Source organism: Seriola lalandi, unplaced genomic scaffold (genome assembly GCF_002814215.2).
Source record: "Seriola lalandi dorsalis isolate HSWRI2012SDOR001 ecotype SW California unplaced genomic scaffold, Sedor1 jcf7180002055008, whole genome shotgun sequence".
Classification (NCBI taxonomy): Eukaryota; Metazoa; Chordata; class Actinopteri; order Carangiformes; family Carangidae; genus Seriola; species Seriola lalandi.
Genome location: NW_019525551.1, coordinates 2506003 through 2525020, shown reverse-complemented (window position 1 = coordinate 2525020; position 19018 = coordinate 2506003). Strand labels below are relative to the sequence as shown.

Genomic DNA, 19018 nt, shown 5'->3' with positions numbered 1-19018 from the left:
ACTGCTTGGGGTAGTTGATGTCAAACACACATCAACTGCCCCAAGCAGTGTTTCCTGAGGGAGGGCCTGACCTGCTAGAATGGTTTATGACAGAGGTCGACAGAGAGCTCCATGGACTTCATGGTTTGGTTTTTGTCCTGATCTGCAGTGTGAATTGTGGGACCTTATATACACAGGTGTGTGTCTGTCTAAACTATGTGCAGTAGTTTCCAGGATAACTAAAGGAAACAGGAGACACTTGACCACAGTGTGAAGCAACAGCAAATATTCTGCATGCATTTGTAAATGAATCACTTTGATTTGTATGGCTGTATGGATTAGTGAGTTTAGAGCGACGGCCAGAAATGGCAATTTTATCCATTTAAAATCAAAAATGAATGGGACTGAATACTTTGAGGCCACCGTTTATTTTATAACTTGACTTTGTCTGTTATTTCCTATTTTGCAAAATGCCTTCTTTATTTTTAGTGTTACCGCTGCCATTTTTTTTCTTCCGTACATTTTTTGATGCGCTACTAGCCTTACACACTTGAAGCGGGAAACATGGGTCCAAAGCAAGAATGTGAAGCACGCTCCGGAGATGCGTGCTATGACTTATGGTGCTGATATTTATAACGGATCATTTTTTAAGAATCTTTTCATATTGGTGCAGTACTGTCGCCTCACAACAAGAAGGTGACGTGTTCGAACCTGATTTCCATCTGGGGCCCATCGGTGCGGAGTTAGTATGTTCTGACCTCTGGGGAGATCCAGAAAGACTCAGAATGTTTTGGCAACATACTCAAGAATTAGTGTGTTCAAAAGAGCACATGCACACATTGGGATTAAAGCATAACCTTGTCAACTTTATTTTATTAACCATGTACAGAAGAGAAGCAGAAAACAGTGTACATATATATATATAAAAAAAGAAAATATTACAAAAAATCCACCTGAACTTAAATCTTAACTTGGTGTTATTGGAAGGGTGAGTGGTTCACAAGCACTTGAAAGAAAAATTCACTTTTTTTTTTTTTAGCTTGTAGGACAACAGAATCACTCTTCTCTGGACTTAAAGAAAAATCTGGCATAACGGATTAGTCCTGAGAAGGTGTACTCATTGGCATAGATGTATACAATATATATGTGTGTATAAATGTATGGACATGTATTCGTGGACTCTTAAGAAGAGTGTTTTGATAATAAGTTCTGTTCTGAGTACAAGTTCTGTTGTTACTCCTGGCAGAAAAATAGTCTGAAAAAAAATATGAAAACTGAAGAACAAAAGGCCACAGAGCAGCCTCCCCTATGTACACAATATACGCAACTCCATCTTGAACAACTCCAAACAGGCAATATTTAATATGCTGAAGGATTCAGGTTTGTCCCTTTAGCACTTTGCTTTAAATGCAGGCAGTCTGAAAAACTATACTAAAATAACAATTAATCTATGAGTTAATTAAGAAAACTACAAGGGAAGGGGTCACTCTTCAACCGTGCATATAGTATTATTAATATCATCATCATCATCATCATCATCATATGAAAATAAAACATGACAACTCTGAGGAAAGTTCATATTAAAGGATGCCGCTTTCTGACTGAATTGGCTCAGACCTGGACTTTACATTTTCTGTTTGACAGGAAAGCAAAGGGTTAATGTCTCGTTGTGGAATATTCTAAAGTTAAGTTATTCTAAAACTTCTCCAAACATCTTTGCGGGGAATCTGGGGAGGAAAAAAAAAAAAAAAAGGAATATACCAGCTATTTTGATTAACTCCCTTTGGTCACACACATCTGGACATTGGGGTTCAGGTCTATGACAACACCCATCACTTACATCACGATCACCTGTAAAGTTGTAGACACCAATGAGGCTTTTTGCATAATATCTTCTATACAAATAGGAAACACACACTGCAATGACAATATTCTAGCTGCTGTTAGACAAGATGCTCATCTCCTTTCTGCTGTCTGCGTGCTTCAGACCAGACAGTATATAAGACCTCAGACATTTCAGAAAACACACCTGCTCAGACACTGCACTGTAAAAACCTTTCCAAAGGCCCAGTCTCAACAGCATTTAAAAACAGGACATTTTTGATTCAGCTAATTTTATTTGATTTTTTTACCTTTACACATTAATGTGCACCGACAAAGACTTTGAGAGTCCAACATGGAGGAAGCTAACAAAGCTTATTACCTGTTAACGCTTTTTTTTGTTTTTTTTAAATGTCCTCTGGGAGAGTATAAACTGCTCCACAAAAAAAAGGAATGGTCGTTAGCTGGTTATGAGACAGGAGCTGATGGTACAAATATGTTTTTAAGAAGTTCTGGCAGCAAACGTTTAAAAGATGCATTTGTTAACAGGACAACTGATTCCTTATGGGACTAAGTTGCTAAGTTCTGTTAGCAAACATAGTGTTTTATAGTAGTAGTAGTATTTGTACCATCGACTAACTAATACTTAGCAAGCTCCTTCTCAAGAGTCTTTGTTCCTCGCCTTTATTAACTCTCTATTGAAAGAAATGGTGTAGAATGAATGAAATGCCAGGGTGAAGCGAAGGGCCCAGCACTGGGAACATATAAACAAGTTCAACAAGCTACTGTGATTAAGTAGCACTAGCATGTTCCTGGCTGGCTAATGTATTGCCTGCTAATTAATTAATTACCAGTTAATTGCCTGGCCCAAGAAAGAGCCACTTTTTTTTGTGTGTGACCGGGCCTTAATTCCACCTGACTTCATCCTCCACAGCTGCCACCTGGTTCAGTTACCTTCACTCACATACACTCCCCCTTCTCCTGACACACTCTCCGAGACGTTGTTTTGACCGAGTGTCTAAAGGTTTACACTTGTGTACATTTTTGAGAACAATAAAAGAAGGAGCATTGAAGAAGGAGACAGTATGTCTATCTGCATATCTACCAATATCTAGAGAACATAGACGACTACATGTGTACAAATGGCTATGCATGGTCCCTGCCATGTGTTTACTCAGTACTGTACGCTCAGAGGAACTCGGGCTTCTCCTCTTTGTCAGGAAATATAGGAAAATAGATTTTCACAAACACATGCATTCCTCAAGAAAATGAAAAAGTCTCAACAAACACAGTAAAACCCTGCAGAGAGAGAGAAGCGTGTGGGCTGCTGTGGGCATCTGCATGTGTGAATGTGTGTATAATGGTGTCCATGTCACATGTGGTGCAAGTTAAATGTAACACACGGGAATGTTATGGAATGAGTTGAAAGTTTAATGTATGTGTGTGTGTGTGTGTGTGTGTGTGTGTGTGTGTGTGTGTGTGTGTGTGTGTGTGTGTGTGTTGCTCTGAGGGCCACAGTAGATGTGAGCTTCAGGGAGGATGAGGAAAAATGAGTTTGTGTAAAACTGAAGGAACAGGTTGTGTCTCTCTTTAGAAGATCTTTCCTTTCTTCTTGTTCTTTTCCATTGTCCTGTGTGAGAAACAACAAGAATGAAGAAAGAGAACATTACTTCACTGTCATGTACAACAACATGTCCTTGTTTCATTTAGAAGCTGATAAAGAACACCCTCTTTAGACACTGTTGTGACCTTCCCAAGTGACTTAATAACGTCTCTCTTGTCTTAGCATCATTATCCTGTAGTGGCAATGTGCCACCACAATTGTTAGTTCAGGCTCTCAGGTGCTCTGCTGCAGAAAACAGTCCATGTTGCATTCAAGGGGCGAGAATCAATCACAACTTAATGAGCAGCACTGTTGTGTCATATTTCATACACCCGGCGGTGTGTGTTAGCTTGGATACATTAACTGTGACGGCACCAATTACTCAAAAGAATATTCATCTAATCGTCATTCATCTATATTCCATGGTAGGTTTTGTGGTGAGTGTAAAGACGCCGAGAGAGGCCAAACTATTAACTATTAACAAATATTAACATTATCCTGTTATCTCCAGATAACCGGCTAATTATTCCCTTATCTTCACATAGCAAATCTCCTTTATCTGGAGATCATGGAATAATTCTCCTGGCCTATCTCAAGATGACTGATAACAAGAGCTTTGTTTTCCTCAAGATAATGGGATAGTTATTCTGTGATCTCCACATTAGCTTCTGTATAAACGAGGTGGAGCGGTAAAGTTGTAAACATTCATACTGGTAACTGGTAATCTCAGCGAAGGTGACAGATTATGTAACTGCACGTTGGAAAAAGTTAAGGAAATTCAGCTGTAACAAGATCCGGTTACCATCTGATCTGAGAAAAATGATGCCAAATGTTTTGTCAAAAGATAGTTTACGTATCAAGCAGTAGACGTTCTGCGATCGTCGGCTGCACGTCAGAAAAAGTGTGAGCGTTACTAACTTGGAAGCGTCCAGTTTCTGCTGCTCGAGGATTCTCTGCTGAGCCTCCCAGTTGGCCTTCTCGTCCTCAAACACTCGTCTCTTCTCCTCCAGCTCTTTGTACTGCGCCTCCAGGTTCCTTTTCATCTGTTCATGGCGTCGCTCCAGCTGAGGGGAAACAACATTTGATGCACTCAGTCTCAAACATCTACATGAGCCAAATATGGTTTCAAACGCAGTTCCACAACGGGGAAGTTCCCAACTTTAAAATTCAACACTGAATAAGACACGGGATGTTACAGGCTGCTCAGATAATGTTGTTACGTCACAGGAGCTTGGAGCTGACGATGCCACATGGTGCTGCTGTCCATCTGCCTGAACACACACACACACACACACACACACACTGATCCTCAAACCCACCTCAGCCTCTGAATCCTTCAGTTTCTGCTTCTTCTCCTTAACCTTCATTTCAAAGACTTGTTCCATCTCTGCCTCCATCTTCTTCATTTTCATCACGTGCTCCCTGCGCTCCTCCTCCATCTGTGCCAGGGGACTCCTGTTGATCATGGAACAGAAGGCGGCAGGAGTTAGAACCAGCGTAGCGGACAGAGGCTGTGTTTCGAAGAGCCTTAGCTTAGCCCTGCAGCTCGCCCCCTTCTACTCTGCCACCGAGGAGGTTCCGTTGGTAGGAGGCAAGGGATCTTTCCTCATAAAATGTTAAAGGTTTCTTTTTTTTAATGATCTCATATGTTTTATTGAGCCAAAGTTATACATACAGTAAACTGTTGTATCAGTGCTCATTTCATAGTAACACATGATTATAAAATTACATTAATGTACATTTGCAGGTACAAAACAGGTGATATAAAGGTTTAAAGATTGTCCTTGGGATTTGAACATTATCCAAGCAATAAATAATTAAAAACAAAGAAAAAAACCCCCCAAAAACCCAGAACTAATTTAATTTTTAATAATAATTAAATGCAGAGTTTCTAATATCTATTTCATTCATTCAATTCTGTCCTTGGCCTCGAGTAAACTGACCTAAAAATGATCCCAATGAGCGCCACAGTGTTGTGTGCAGATATTACATTGAGGAAAAATATAATGTTGGTAATGGAGGGTGGATTTTTTTGTTGTATTTTATGTTTCAGATGTTTTTTTTTTTTTTTCTATAATCCATAATCATATTATTGTATTTTATGTTTCAGGTATAAGCAATGCTGCCACTAAAGAGCAGTTCATGGTTTTATTTGTCACATGACACGGTTCAATGTGCACCTAGCAAAGCAGTGGAATGTGGGTGGGACTCGGCAGCAGAACAGACAAACGCTAGAAAAAAACATTATTGTGATATTTGATATTACTGAAGCTCAAGCCTGAGAGAGAGAGAGAAGTTAGGTAGGCACAATCCTCTTCAGCTGTGAGCTTCCTCTGCTCTACAGAGGTGCTGTATGTTTGGAGAGAAGGGAGTCTGCATGCTTTCCTATTGGCTCCTATTTTATAAAGATCCCTAAAGGAGGCGAGCCAGAGGAAATTCTCTTCTATATATATCATAACAATGACTGAAACTTCCAAAGCCTGAACCCTCAGAGGCGACCTCAACAGTTTATTAGATAACTTTGTAGACCCCCCCCCCCCTCCTCAAGAAATCTGCTTCACTTATCAGATTGCTTGTGAGACTCTTGGTCTCGACCTTCTCTGTCCTTCGGGATGGGGCCAGGCTAACGGTAAAACTCTAATTCTTAGAAATGTTTTGTTCACCTGATAACCAAGAAAAGCTGTAGCAGAGAAGTTGTGTGTTTAATGAGCGAGGCCGTACTTAGTGAGCTGCCCCTTGGTCTTGGAAGTGTCCACTCCGTTACAGGTGACGGCAGCGAGTTTCTTACTGCGGTAATTCTCGTAGTGGACGTTGTTGGTGACATCCTTCAGATCCTGCATGTGGGTCCTGTGGAAGAAAGAAGAAACAAATCAGGGACCTTAAGCCAGGAGGAGGCTCATCTATAAGCAAACAAGCTAAAGCTACCACTCAATTCAACAAGATTAGCTTCATGCATCTTTGCTTTCTCAAATTAGTTTATAAATATATCAACAGTTTGGCTCCAGAGTCTCTCTCCAGATATATCCAAAGGCAAGAAGTGACAGTAACTAGGAGCACCTGCAAAATATCACACTGAAGATCTAAATTTGGACAATCAGCCTTCTCCATAAAGGGCTGTGAACACATCACCAACTGAAATCAAATTAACCCCAGATATAAATTCCTTTACAACAAAGGTTCCGTGTAAAAAGCAAACCAGAGCTGTATTCACTTCTAGCTAATTGTATCTATAGTTAATTGTTGACTGTTTGTTTGACTGTTCGTAGCTTGTGTGCTGTCGTCTCTTTTCAGATTGAACTGTACTGAGGTCGTTACACTGGCTTCCAGTGAATTTTAGAATTGATTTTAAAATCTTAAAGCTTGTTTTTAAGGTCATACATGGTCCTGGTTATCCCTCATGTCTTCAAATAAACTGGTTGCAATGCTTCAGCTTTTATTCTCCAAGCTGCTGGAACATGTTACCTGATCATATTAGAGGTGCTGCCACACTATCATCTTTAAATCGGAACTTTTCTTTTGGCTGCGCTCTCCAGTCGTCTGGTTTGCTGGTCTTAATTTAACATTTTATTTAATTTTTATTCCTTTTATATTTCTTATTTTTATTTGACCAATTATGATCTTATTTAATCACATTCTATTTCTACTTTTTAATAAAAAAAATAAATAAAAATTTACAGATTTTTTTGTTTTTTTAATTATTTTATTTAATCAATGGTTTTTAATCCATACATATCATTTATCTGTCTGTTTTAATTTGTGTCAAATGTTTTTGTGGTTGCAACTTCCTCGATAACTCAGGTTTGCGCAGCACATTGCGCTTCCACCTGGAGGGAGATGTGCTGTATAAATAAAGTTTTGCTTGCTTACGGATAAAACTGTTGAAGTTGAAGTTTGTAAAATCCGAACGCGTCTCACCTGATCAACATGTTGCGGAGCACGGTGAAGTCGCAGTGTTCCCCGTTCTCCACTGAAACACACAGGGAGAGAGAGAGGAGAACAGAGAGGGAGGAGAGAGAGACACGCAGATACCAAGAATTATTACACATCAACACCTCTAGTAAGAATCATCAGAACAATCATCATCTGGTCTGAAGGGGAACTGAGCTAGAATGAACTGCAAGCGTTAATATCTGAGCTTCTACAGATGTTTGTCCACACAGCAGAACTGCACAGGTGCTAAATAACTGAAATGAATTCTGGGTAAATGGCACTTGCCGTGGTTTATCTCTGGCTATGTGTTCACATACAGAGGCAGTCCCAGCAGAACCATTGTGTTACTGTGTTTGTGGTGAGTAAAATCAGTTCCAAAGTAGTGTGTGTTATTTACATGCTAAAACCTATAACGGTCATACAGACACAAAATATAAGCAAAACACCGAGTTAAAAATGAATGTCACTGATCACTGTTCAAACACACATATATTATGGTATGTTAAGGTCATTCATTCATCAGTCAGAAAAGGAGGGGGACGCTGGGAGCAAGGTGTTTTCAGGTGTAGCCGGTGTTTAAAGCGACAGTATAAAAAGCCAGACTACATTATCAGCTGCAGTAGCACATGAACAGAGGCAAGCAGCAAAGGGGAAAGAGACTTCAGGCCATGATCACATAGGATGGTTTTTTTTTTATATGAAACTGAATCTTTAATCCCGGTGGATTGGAGAAAATAAGTCTCCCTAAGAACACCTTCAAGAACAAACTCTGCTGCCAGCCTCTGCTGTGCAGCTCTTTTCTTCCTTTGCTGTTTAAACATGTTTGTACAAGGGAGAACTAGGGCCACGTTGAGGGAAAAAAATCTGAAATTTTGAGAACAAAGTCATAATATGAGAATAAAGTCACAATTCTGAGAATAAAATCCTAATATTACAACAATAAAGTTATAATATAATGAGAATAGTGATCATTTTAGGTTGCGTGTTGTTTTAGAGGGGAAATATCAGGAGCTTTAAAATGAGGAACGTGAAGCATCCTTCACTTCTACTTTAGGTTTCACAAATAAGGAAATACTTTATCTTTTCATCATCATCATCAGGACATTGAAAAGATTGTGAAGAAACTGAGTCTATTCTATAGTTAGACAGACAAACAGCAGCTGCCAGAAGCAGCTCAGGCTGACACTGACTGTCCTTTCACCTGTTTGACTGGTTGATGTAATATTCCTAAAATTATGTTTTTTCTCTCGAAAGTTTACATTTTTAATTTTCTTAATATTATGACTTTATTCTTGTAATATTTTGACTTTTTTTCTTGAAATATTATGATTCTATTCTCAAAATTATGACTTTATTCTCTAAATATTGTGACATTATTCTTGAACTTTCAGGTTTCTCTTTTTCCTCAATGTGGCCCTAATACTCTGTCGTCATATGTTTGTGACCTGTAGTCAAACGTTCTGTTCTCTGGAACAGACTCCGGATCGGAACAGGCAGCGACACCACTGAATTCATAAGTAATAAAACAAGCAGTTGCTCACATCAACACACTCTGGGGTTTAACTGCTTCAGGTCTGACCAGTAGCTTGGTGGCTATTACCTGTCAGTTAACTTTAGACAGACATTATGGAAATAATTAGCTGACTTTATTAGTCTCCTTTACTTGTCCTTCGGTTACACTGCTACACACACTGTGCATTCAAATGTTCAGCAGAACCAGTAGAAAACTAGAATCACCGCCTGGTGGTTGTGTGCCTCCGCCAGTCAGGCAACTTACAGGACATATGGTCACAGTCTTGCCTTCCTGTAATAATGGCCAGAGGTGTTTTTGCAGAACATTATGACATCAAGTCAGTTGACCTTTGACCTTTTGGATATAAAATGTCATCACTTCATTTTATCCTTGATTTAAACTGTGTCATAATCAGTGAATGAATTTGTGAGCTATGGCCACAAACGTGTTTTGTGATGTCACAGTGACAGACGTGATGAAAGTCCCTCTGGGCGTTCCTGATGTATTGCATTCACGAGAATGTGAGAATACTGTGACCTTTGACCAGCAAAATCTAATGAGTTCATCTTTGAATCCAAGTGAATGTTTGTGCCAAATTTGAAGAGAATTTCTTAATACCTTACTGAGATATGGCGTTCACAAGGCCAAAACTGTGTTTTGTGAGATCACCGTGACCTTGACCTTTGACCACCAAAATCTAATCAGTTCATCCTTGAGTCCTTGTGAATATTTGCGCCAAATTTGAAGAAGTTCCTTCGAGGTGTTACTGAGATATCATGTCCATGAGAACGTTATGCTCCTCCGGCTCTGGCTGTCACAGGCGCGGAGGCATAATGATTAAAATGCCACCAAACTGACACTACAATGTGAGTTACACAGCAATTTTCAGCTAACATTTGCTAACTTTAGCCATTAGCCAAGATAAGCCACTGGTCATACCAGACCAAGTAATTGCATTTTAGTTCACTTCTGCTCAGGCTAGAATATTTACCTCTGCTATTTGCCACCTGACTGCAATGAGAGCGATACACAATGGGAATGAATGTTCAGTGCACTCCTGATCTGTGTTACCAGTGAGGCTCACAGCTGAGTTTGTGTGTTTGAGCAGAAGCAAAATGCTCCTATCTGATCACAGCCCGTCACTGTCGGACCCACAGACGCCACATAGTTAGAACAAGCAGGAGTTCTTGGTCAGACAACAGGAAACAGAACTAGTCTTCTTTCAACAGTTACATGATTGTGAGTCTTCATCTCAACAACAAAGAAATGGTTACACGGTCACATGGGATTCTGCAAAAGGACTGCAAAACTCCTGTTCAGGATGTGTGTGGCGGATCTCCAGCCTCCTCTTAGCCTTCCCCCAAATGGCAGTCAATCATCATCAGGGGGGCGAATAAGGAGGACACCTTACCATTGATGAAACTTAAGCAGTCCCGCCCCTTGGCATCCCAAGCCAGCCATTGACCTCCTGTCTCTTCTAGAGGAGGGAGCTCTGACGGAGGGGAGGGGTATGGTTTTTCAGTTACTGTCTGTGCCCGGCGTGGGGCTAAATCTGGGTCTGGAGCACCTGGGTATATTATGGCTCAGACTTGGTCTGGTACCAATCAGAACCAATCCCTTGTTTGGCCCAGATTGATCCCAGATTTGGCCCGGATCAACACCATAGCCTGCATGTGTGCAAGCTAACTGGCTAAAGAGGCTTGTAGCGGGAGTGTGGTTATTGGAGGGGGAGTTATATGAGGATCTATGCATGACCAGCTGTGGACAGTCTCAATGAGGGAACAAGTGGAGGACCTAAGTGGGGTCAAGGGTCATAGGGAAAAAAAAAAGGGTTGTAGCTAATAGTAAACAACTTATTTGTTGATGAATGGCAGAAAACACCTGATGCATACTTCGGTTCTTTTATTTAATCCACATCACTTCAGTGTGTATCTGTCAATCAGTGAGACATGCACATTAATGGAAAATCGTCTCCATCCATCAGGTGTTTTGAGCCTGAGCGCCTGGTCTACCAGCAGAGTTTATTCAGGCCATGATGATGAACTGCATTGGTTTGATGAATCAAGACCACACAACTGTTTATTTGAAACATGCAGCAAGTGTGTGTATGTATATGCAGGAGTTCTTTTTACAAACGCCATGTTTCTACAATAAAAGTCTTTCATTAAAATTCCAAGGATGCTAATGAGTGAGAATTCATGATACCAAGCCGCGTGTTATCTTGATGACTTAAATGAGCTGCTACATGCCTTTTCTGCGAAAAACACTAGCTCACCGTTAACTGCTCATGAACCTATAAGCAATGTGTTAGGGTGGTGGATCCCAGTCCTTGGTCCGGTGATACACTGAGGCTTACACACCGTTCTCACCCTGCACCAACACAACTGATTCAGCTCAGACACCATACAGAGAGCTGAATCATGTGCAGCTGAGATGAAATGGCACCGCTGCACGTCATACCACAGGAGCAAAGGAGGGAACCACCGCATTAGAGTGATGTTTCTATTGCAGCTGGAGCTTCAGCACCAAACAGCCTCTAGTTTTCTCCATGACTATTCACAGCATCAGACCTGGGACAAAACAACCGAGTGTATGAGAGCTTTAACCTCCTGAGAACTCCAGACTGACAGGAAATTCAAAGATGCATGTTAAGCAAATTTCATCAAATGCACCTTACAGGATAATTTCCATTTATTACAACCATGGTCTTATTTTTGCAATTTCAGTCATTGTATTTATCAGTAATAACAACATTATGCTCGCCATGTTAACTGAGATCTGGGAACACAGTGACATCACCAAAATGCCTGATGGAGCAAGAAACACAAGCGGTCAGACGACCATACCGGTTTTAAACACATCCCCAGGTTAGCAAAAACCTGCTTGTGCACACAGTTTTCCTGTTTAGCAAGGGATTAATGTCAACATAAACCAAAACAAGACTTTATTAATGTCCAAGTGAACATTTGTGCCAAATTTGAAGAAATTCCCTTCAGGAGTTCTTGATATATTGTGTTCACAAGGCCAAAATCATGTTTAATGAGGTCACCTTTCACCTTTGACCTTTGACCATGAAAAGCTAATCAATTAATTTTCAGTCCTAGTGAATGTTTGTGCCAGTTTTGAAGAAATTCCCTCAAGGCGTCATTGAGATATCATGTCCACGAGAATGGGATGTACAGACTCTGGCTGTCGTCGGCTCAGAGGCATAAAAAATTCAAATTCATAGTAAATGATCCTGATCTGCCCTGAATGGATTCCTCCCTGACCCATGACCCCTCTCTCCAGCACGTTCAGTGCAAATCCATTCAGAACTTTTTGTATAATCCTGGGTGAAAACATCACCTCCTTGGTAGAGGAGAATCAAGGCAAACTGTTGGTGTCTGGTCAAGCCTCATGTCTCTTACCCTGTCAAACTTCATTGTAGTAATGTCACTCTGTTCCCAGATCTCAGTAAACACTGTGGGGAGATGCTGAAGCTCAGTCTCAACTATGACAAATAAGACCCAAGTTGCAATAGCTCTGGATTACAGTGAACGTTCGGTGAGGTCTTGAAAGGTCGTTTTATGGGTTGACTTTTGAATTAAGTGAAAAGAACAAAGACCACAAAACTAATCATTCATGTGTCCCGCTGCTAGATCACTAGCTCTTTGGTTCAGTGCTAACACCTGACGTACACTATGCTGACTGACAGTAAGGACAGCAGAGAAGATCTTAACAATCACTGATGGAGTTATGGGGATGGCAATGCAAGTTGGGTTTTGTTCTGGTGTAGCCTGTTCATCTTTTCTTTGGTGGGTATAGATTTTTCTTATAAGATGTACTGCACACTGTTTTAGTGTTGCCTTGCAACCAGCAGTATCTCAAAGGAAGAACTATTAGTATAATATTGTATATATAGTAAGCAAGTATTATTGCATATCCACCAATACTCACTTTTTAACAATGACACCTTTTTTTTTTTTAATAAGGAACCCTTAATGTGTGATTTGTGATCAAGATATTGAGATTACCTCTAAACCTTTCATCATAAAGTTGGCAGTGCTCTCTGGTGGACAAACCATGTAACAGCAACACTGTCTCTAAATTACCCTGACATGCAGAATATTGGGGATTTCTTTACAACAATTTCTTAATACTCATTGGCTTACATATACACCATTACTAAACATTTCTGTTCTAAACTAAAATCAGCTGATGTCAGCCATGCCTATATATTGGCAAGGCTCTAATTTACACCAAATGATAAGAGGATAATGTAAAGCTCTGTGTTCAGAACTGAATGGATTTGTTTTTAAAATAAACCCAGACCTGTGGGACACTACCATAGAAGTACTATCCCATCCAAGAGTAAATCCAACAGTATATTTGTAAAATATAAGAATCTAAATGGTGTCCTATATTAATAATTGCTACAAGACTGTTTCTCTTACTTTGGACAATGTCACCTTTAGAGGCTCATTCAGCATTAGTTTAAGTGGTTTAAGTGTTAGCAAAGAGCACGTGGGCCTACATTCAGTCGGGAACACATGACTTTTTGGTCTATTTTCTTTAGTATTTCAAAATATAATATGTTCACATTTTAATATATCCATGTTCTTCTTTGTTTTCAAATGTTTCCAAAATATGGTGCAGTCTAGTGTTCGGGAAAGTTTCACTAAGTATTCAGCCCAAGTCTGATCAGAGCATTGGTTTGACCATCAGCCTAATGATGAGACAGCACAGCAACAGAAAAGTGGAGGGAGAGGGAGGATGGAGAGTTTAGGGGAGGAGGAGTGGGGGGGGAGAGAAAATTAGGTTGAAATAAAGTGAAAGATGGTTTTGTTTACCAAAAATGCCCTCTGTCAGTCATGGAAAAGAATAGACAAAGAAAAAAGAAAAAAAAAAAGAGAGAAAAGAAAGAATGAAAAGTGAAAGACTGATAAACGGTCAACCACAGAGAAACAAAGGTCAATTACTTTATATAAAGATAGATACAGCATATCATCTTTCAGGGGACTGAAACACAAATGAAAACACCAGGAGGAGCAACAACACTTCACTTTGGCTAATGGTGATGTCAGCTGTCTGTCTGATGTCAGCTGGGTCAGTCAGCGCTTGCTGCAATACTGAGACAACATATCCCATAATGCACTATGGTGATCCTCCTTTTTCAGGATCCCTGCCAGTGTCAAGACCAACACTGTCATCAAGATGGTGTGCATGTGTGTTTGTTTGTGTCGAAGGGGAATAAAGGTGGGTGTTATCAGCTAACAATGTAATAACTGCCAGTTAACTTCATACTTGTCAAACTGTAATGTTACCGGGGCGACGCTGTGGCGCCAAAGATGAACTGTGAGGTCCCTGGTTTGTATCCGGCCGGGGACCATTGTTGCATATCTCTCGCTTGTATCCTGTCATCTCTCTACTATTGGCACCTTACAGAGCCAAGCGATGGACGTCACATAAAATGCCCCAAAATATTATAAAAAAAACAAACAAAAAAACAAAAGCTTTTTCTTCATTTTCTCTGTCCTACGGTCCTCGGCCTGCGGAGGGTGTAGACAGCCAAGCACTTGCACTGCAGGGAGAGTCGAGGGCTGCGGCCCAAAAGTCCAAAATAATCTCCTTCTCTAACCACTTCCCCTCGACCTCGATGGAAAATGTCATGAGGTCAAGGAAAGATGATGGAGGAGAATTCACAAGGACTTAGGAAAGTAATCTGACTGCACTTTGACTAAGCTTTTTTTTAAATAATTTTTTTAAACACATGGAGAATAATTCTCCTTCCTAGCCACAATAAACAAACAAACACAGAAATGTCAAAATAAGAAAACATGAAATAAAAATATAAATAGAGAAAGTTGAGCCATTAAAATAATAATTGAATAAAAATAAGGAACTGAGAAAGAGGTCAGAATAAATTATAATCAACACAGAGTTTCACTTTTGACATTTTTATACAATTGTTAACTAGAGAAATTCATATTCAGTGCTTTACACGATGAGAGGGGATTTAGTGAAATGACATCTACGTATATACTATTGTATTTAGCTATGATGATGATGATGATATAAATTTATGACTTTGGGCTTCAGTCTATCAGACGAGGATTTCCATCAGTTCTGGATCGTGTCACAAACATAAAACAGCTGCTCTGATGTTTCTACATTTATGTGGCTCTGCTGTGGTGAAACTACAGTGCTGCATTGTTTTAAATGTTGCTAGAAGGAACAAATTGTGGGACAGCATCTCTCCTTTCATAAAGGAAGCTCCAGTGTTTCCTATGCTAAAGGAGATAAGATAGGAAGCACTGCAGCTCCTTTCCTCATCATGTAGAGAAGTGGAGCAGCTCTGATCATGATGCTGCTCAGATACTTCAGCTCACTTCACTTTTCGACCGCAGCCAACATATCTCCCAAATCCCAACCGCTCTGTACGCCCTGACCGACCAGCAGGTGTCGCTCATGATCCCTCCTCACCGACTTACCAGCTCTGAACACTGCTATTTGTGTTTGATGGGGAAAAGCTGGAAGCACTGTGGTGTGAACCTGGTCCATGAGGTGGTGGTGACTGCTCTCTGTCAATGTCTCCCAGGCTGGTTAATTTATCACAAACTGCCCGACATAAATCAAGAAGGATGCTAAATGCAGAAGCATCTCGACTATGGTTGGATGATATAAACTAAAGTAACACTCACTGGCTCAGAAAATGACAACTGAACAGACACAACAGCCTGAAACATAAAAGAGCTGCTGTGGATAAACAAGCAGCACGACCTTGGTGGTGTGGAGATAATGGAGCTGGACCACCACAATAAGTCCACCTGTGGATGTTACTGTAAACTCTACCACAAACAAGTACCACAAACTCATTTTATCACCTGAAGCATCGCCATCTAATAAAACACACTCAACTCCAGCAATTAGACCCAACCGGTAAGATTTAAACTTCCAGTAATATTCTTTCCTGGTTTACATTTTGACAAGTCACTGTATTACCCGGTAGTTAATACATTCAGTGGATACAGGGGGTCGTAGTGGAGAGCATGCACTGTGTCCCACACGCTCAGGAATATCATGCTTCATCCATTCCAACAAAGAAAGAACTGTGACAGCTGGACATTCGCAAACATGTCAAACTCCAAACTCCATCATGCCTCAGCCTCTCTCTCACATCCGTCATTGTCTGGCCAAGGTGCAATGACGTACAGCGTGTAATGTCAAAATAAAAAATAAAGAACCTAAACGCTTTGCCTCATAAACCTTCACTTTTCTCTGATATGTTCATCATCTGGGCTTTAGCAGCTCGGCTACTAATTGCAAGTTGTGTTTTTCCTTTTTTCCTTTCTGGCAGTGAACCTACCTTCTGCCACGCCCCATGGATACTGGCGACCTCTGACCTTCTTGCCGTTCACCTCAATAACGACGTTGCTGCCGACTACTGCCAGGGGCATCTTCTCCTGGAGTGGGAAGACACACAGCTTTCTATTACCTTCGGATGGAGCAATGCTCTCTCCTGATTGGACGACCGCTCAGTTTCAGTCAGATACAACTGACGTCACAGTTATATTTGACTTCACTGTGTGAGTGCTTGGGTTGGGATACTCATATTGTGCACAAGTATTTTGACATTAAAACTCCTGACTTGAGTGCAGTGGACTGAAGCATTTACATGGTATTTTCTACATTGAGTCAATTGTGTCAGATTTACATACAGTGAGTGGTCACACCAGAAAAGAGTCCCAGCAAAATGTATCCACGTCTCCTCTGAAAACAGGCAGTGCTAGTGACTTTGTAATGTGGAGTGAGTTACTGTGGCTGACAAGCTAACAGCTAACACACTGCAGGAGAAACACTAGCACTAGTGCTGGCCACGAACATGCTAGCACTAATCACGAATTCACCCTATCTATCTATCTATCTATCTATCTATCTATCTATCTATCTATCTATCTATCTATCTATCTATCTATCTATCTATCTATCTATCTATCTATCTATCTATCTATCTATGTTGTCGGCGTTACTGAAGAGTGAAAAGAGTCCTCTAAGCTAGCAAACTTGTTGAATGGCAGTTAGTTTATTTGTTGAGCCGTTGAGAAATAATGGAGGGTGAAATGTAGCTAATGAGCTACAATGGCTTCCTCCATTTTGGACTCACTTAGTTCAATTCCACACAGAAAATGTACTTAGCCGTTGCAATTTAATCCACTGACACAGTAATTCCTTTGAATTGAATGTGTTTGGTGTGACCAGGCTTCATTCATGCACACGCAGTCATTGCTGACCGGAAAAATCTGTCAGCTCCAGGGAGTTGGATACTCAGGTTTCTGTTGATGTTTTAAACGACTCTCTGGTCCATTACCTTTATCTTTCGGATGAGCTTGTTGTCCTCGTCGTCCTCTGTGTCGGGGAATTCGTAAATTTTGATTTTGTGCTCCTGGATCTCTTTCATTATCTGAAGAAGGGAGAAAATCATCAGATTAAAAGGTTACAGGCACAAACGCTGTAGACCTGCAAACATTTGTAAAATACATTTGAAAAAGGATTTCATTTCTCTATTTGGTAAAATATACTTATTAACTTACTTTTTGGATTATCTTGGCATGGCAAGGATGGAAGGAGGTTTAAACAGCCAAAAGCTCACTGATGAACACACTGTGTCTAATTTATTTAATCCGTACACAAACATAAGTGTCTCTACCACAGTTTGTGGATTTAGAGAGTTTATCCATCTTTTTTATTAAATATAAAAACTGCATCCAGTGTGTAGGCTAAATTGCCTCCATGTGAGAGTAGTATGATGTGATGCACACACCAGCAGTCACACACTAAACCAAAGGCGTGGTGGTAACTCTTCTCATTTGTTCTATTGACTTAGTTTAGGAGTCTTTCTTTCGTAGCATGACACTCAAAAGCTACATATGCAAACAGATAAATAACTGTACGCACAGGTTTTGGTTCGATATAACAAACACAGCTTTATTCGCAATATTTGACAGAACAGTTATCTATTTGAGCAGCACAGATTTAGTGAACTTTCTCCGTCAGGTTTGCTGTATTAGTTTCATAAACTTAAGTTATTTCATTGTTACCACCTCCTGTGGAGGTTGCTGCTGGAGTTTCCTGGCTGGCCATCAAAAGGAGTCCCAGCTCCATCAGACCTGCTCAAACAGTGTTGATGAGTAACTGGACTGCATCGTGTTCCTCCAGCATCCTCTACTTTGATTTTTCTTATGTTTGTTTCAGTACTTTTCCTCAGTTAATACGGGGCAGCATTAAACTGTAGTTTGTCTTTTGGTCTATCCTCTGTGTGTCTGAATGGCCTGATCAGCCGCTGTATATGTTTCCCTATGCTTCAGTCACTTTGTGCTGTTAAGTTCACGTCTGTTAGTGCTTGAGGTTTGTTCTTTCATGGGCCCAGAGTTATGGTTAGAAGTATTTTGTTATTTCTTTTTTGCTTTTTGTGAATGAAAATGGACTTCAATTATTTTTCAAAAAACTCCCTGTATCTCCCTGTCCATCAGCTCGGTCCCTGACATTTGATCTTCATCTAACAAAGCTAGCAAACATAATTCCAAACATGCCTATTATTGTTTTGCATAAACATGCTGTTTGTAGTAAGTTAAATAAGATATCACATTACTATTATCTGTGCAGCTTAGTTTGGAGTGCAACAGCAGCCCTGCCTGTCCCTCTCATGTGATACATACAAACACAAATACAAATACCTGTTTTTTAAAAAGCTGGCATTCTTCAGGGGTCAAAGTGTCGGCTTTTGCAATAAGAGGGATGACATTGACTTTGTCATGGAGTCTCTTCATGAACTCAATGTCCAGCGGCTTCAGACTGAAGGGGAGACAGAGAGAAGCGTAAGAACTACATCATCAACAACTCAATCATTTGCTTCACAAGTTCATCGTTTAAGAAACAAGGCTCAATCTTTGTTCATAAATGTACTGGCGACCTGTTCCCTGTCTCTCACCCAGTGCATGCTGGGACAAACTTTGGCCCCTTCATCTCTGAACATGTGACAAGATGTTATAGAGGGAGATGGACCTGTGGTTGTTTACAATAAAGTTATTTTATGTGGGTCAGCAGGCTGGCATGGTGACTCATCCTGTACATGAAGAATTCATTTACAAGAATCATTAATGCCACACTGTACCCCCCCCCCCCCCCCCCCCCCC

The 19018-nt window shown here is 40.4% G+C and overlaps 1 protein-coding gene across 4 annotated transcripts in view; it reads right to left on the bottom strand.

Moving 5' to 3' along the window:
* Positions 1-824: 824 nt before the first annotated feature.
* The window catches only part of LOC111647728 (septin-7-like), a 56488-nt gene continuing 38294 nt past the window's right edge, over positions 825-19018 (bottom strand). For all 4 annotated transcript variants that reach the window (XM_023397374.2, XM_023397375.2, XM_087171505.1 and 1 more), the window contains exons 6-13: positions 18560-18677; positions 17194-17286; positions 16192-16288; positions 7319-7370; positions 6125-6250; positions 4723-4858; positions 4322-4467; positions 825-3430 (exon numbers count right to left, since the gene is read on the bottom strand). In XM_023397374.2, the coding sequence (XP_023253142.1) occupies positions 3391-3430; positions 4322-4467; positions 4723-4858; positions 6125-6250; positions 7319-7370; positions 16192-16288; positions 17194-17286; positions 18560-18677 (808 nt within the window). In that variant the 3' untranslated portion in view covers positions 825-3390. The remainder of the gene's footprint in view (positions 3431-4321; positions 4468-4722; positions 4859-6124; positions 6251-7318; positions 7371-16191; positions 16289-17193; positions 17287-18559; positions 18678-19018) is intronic.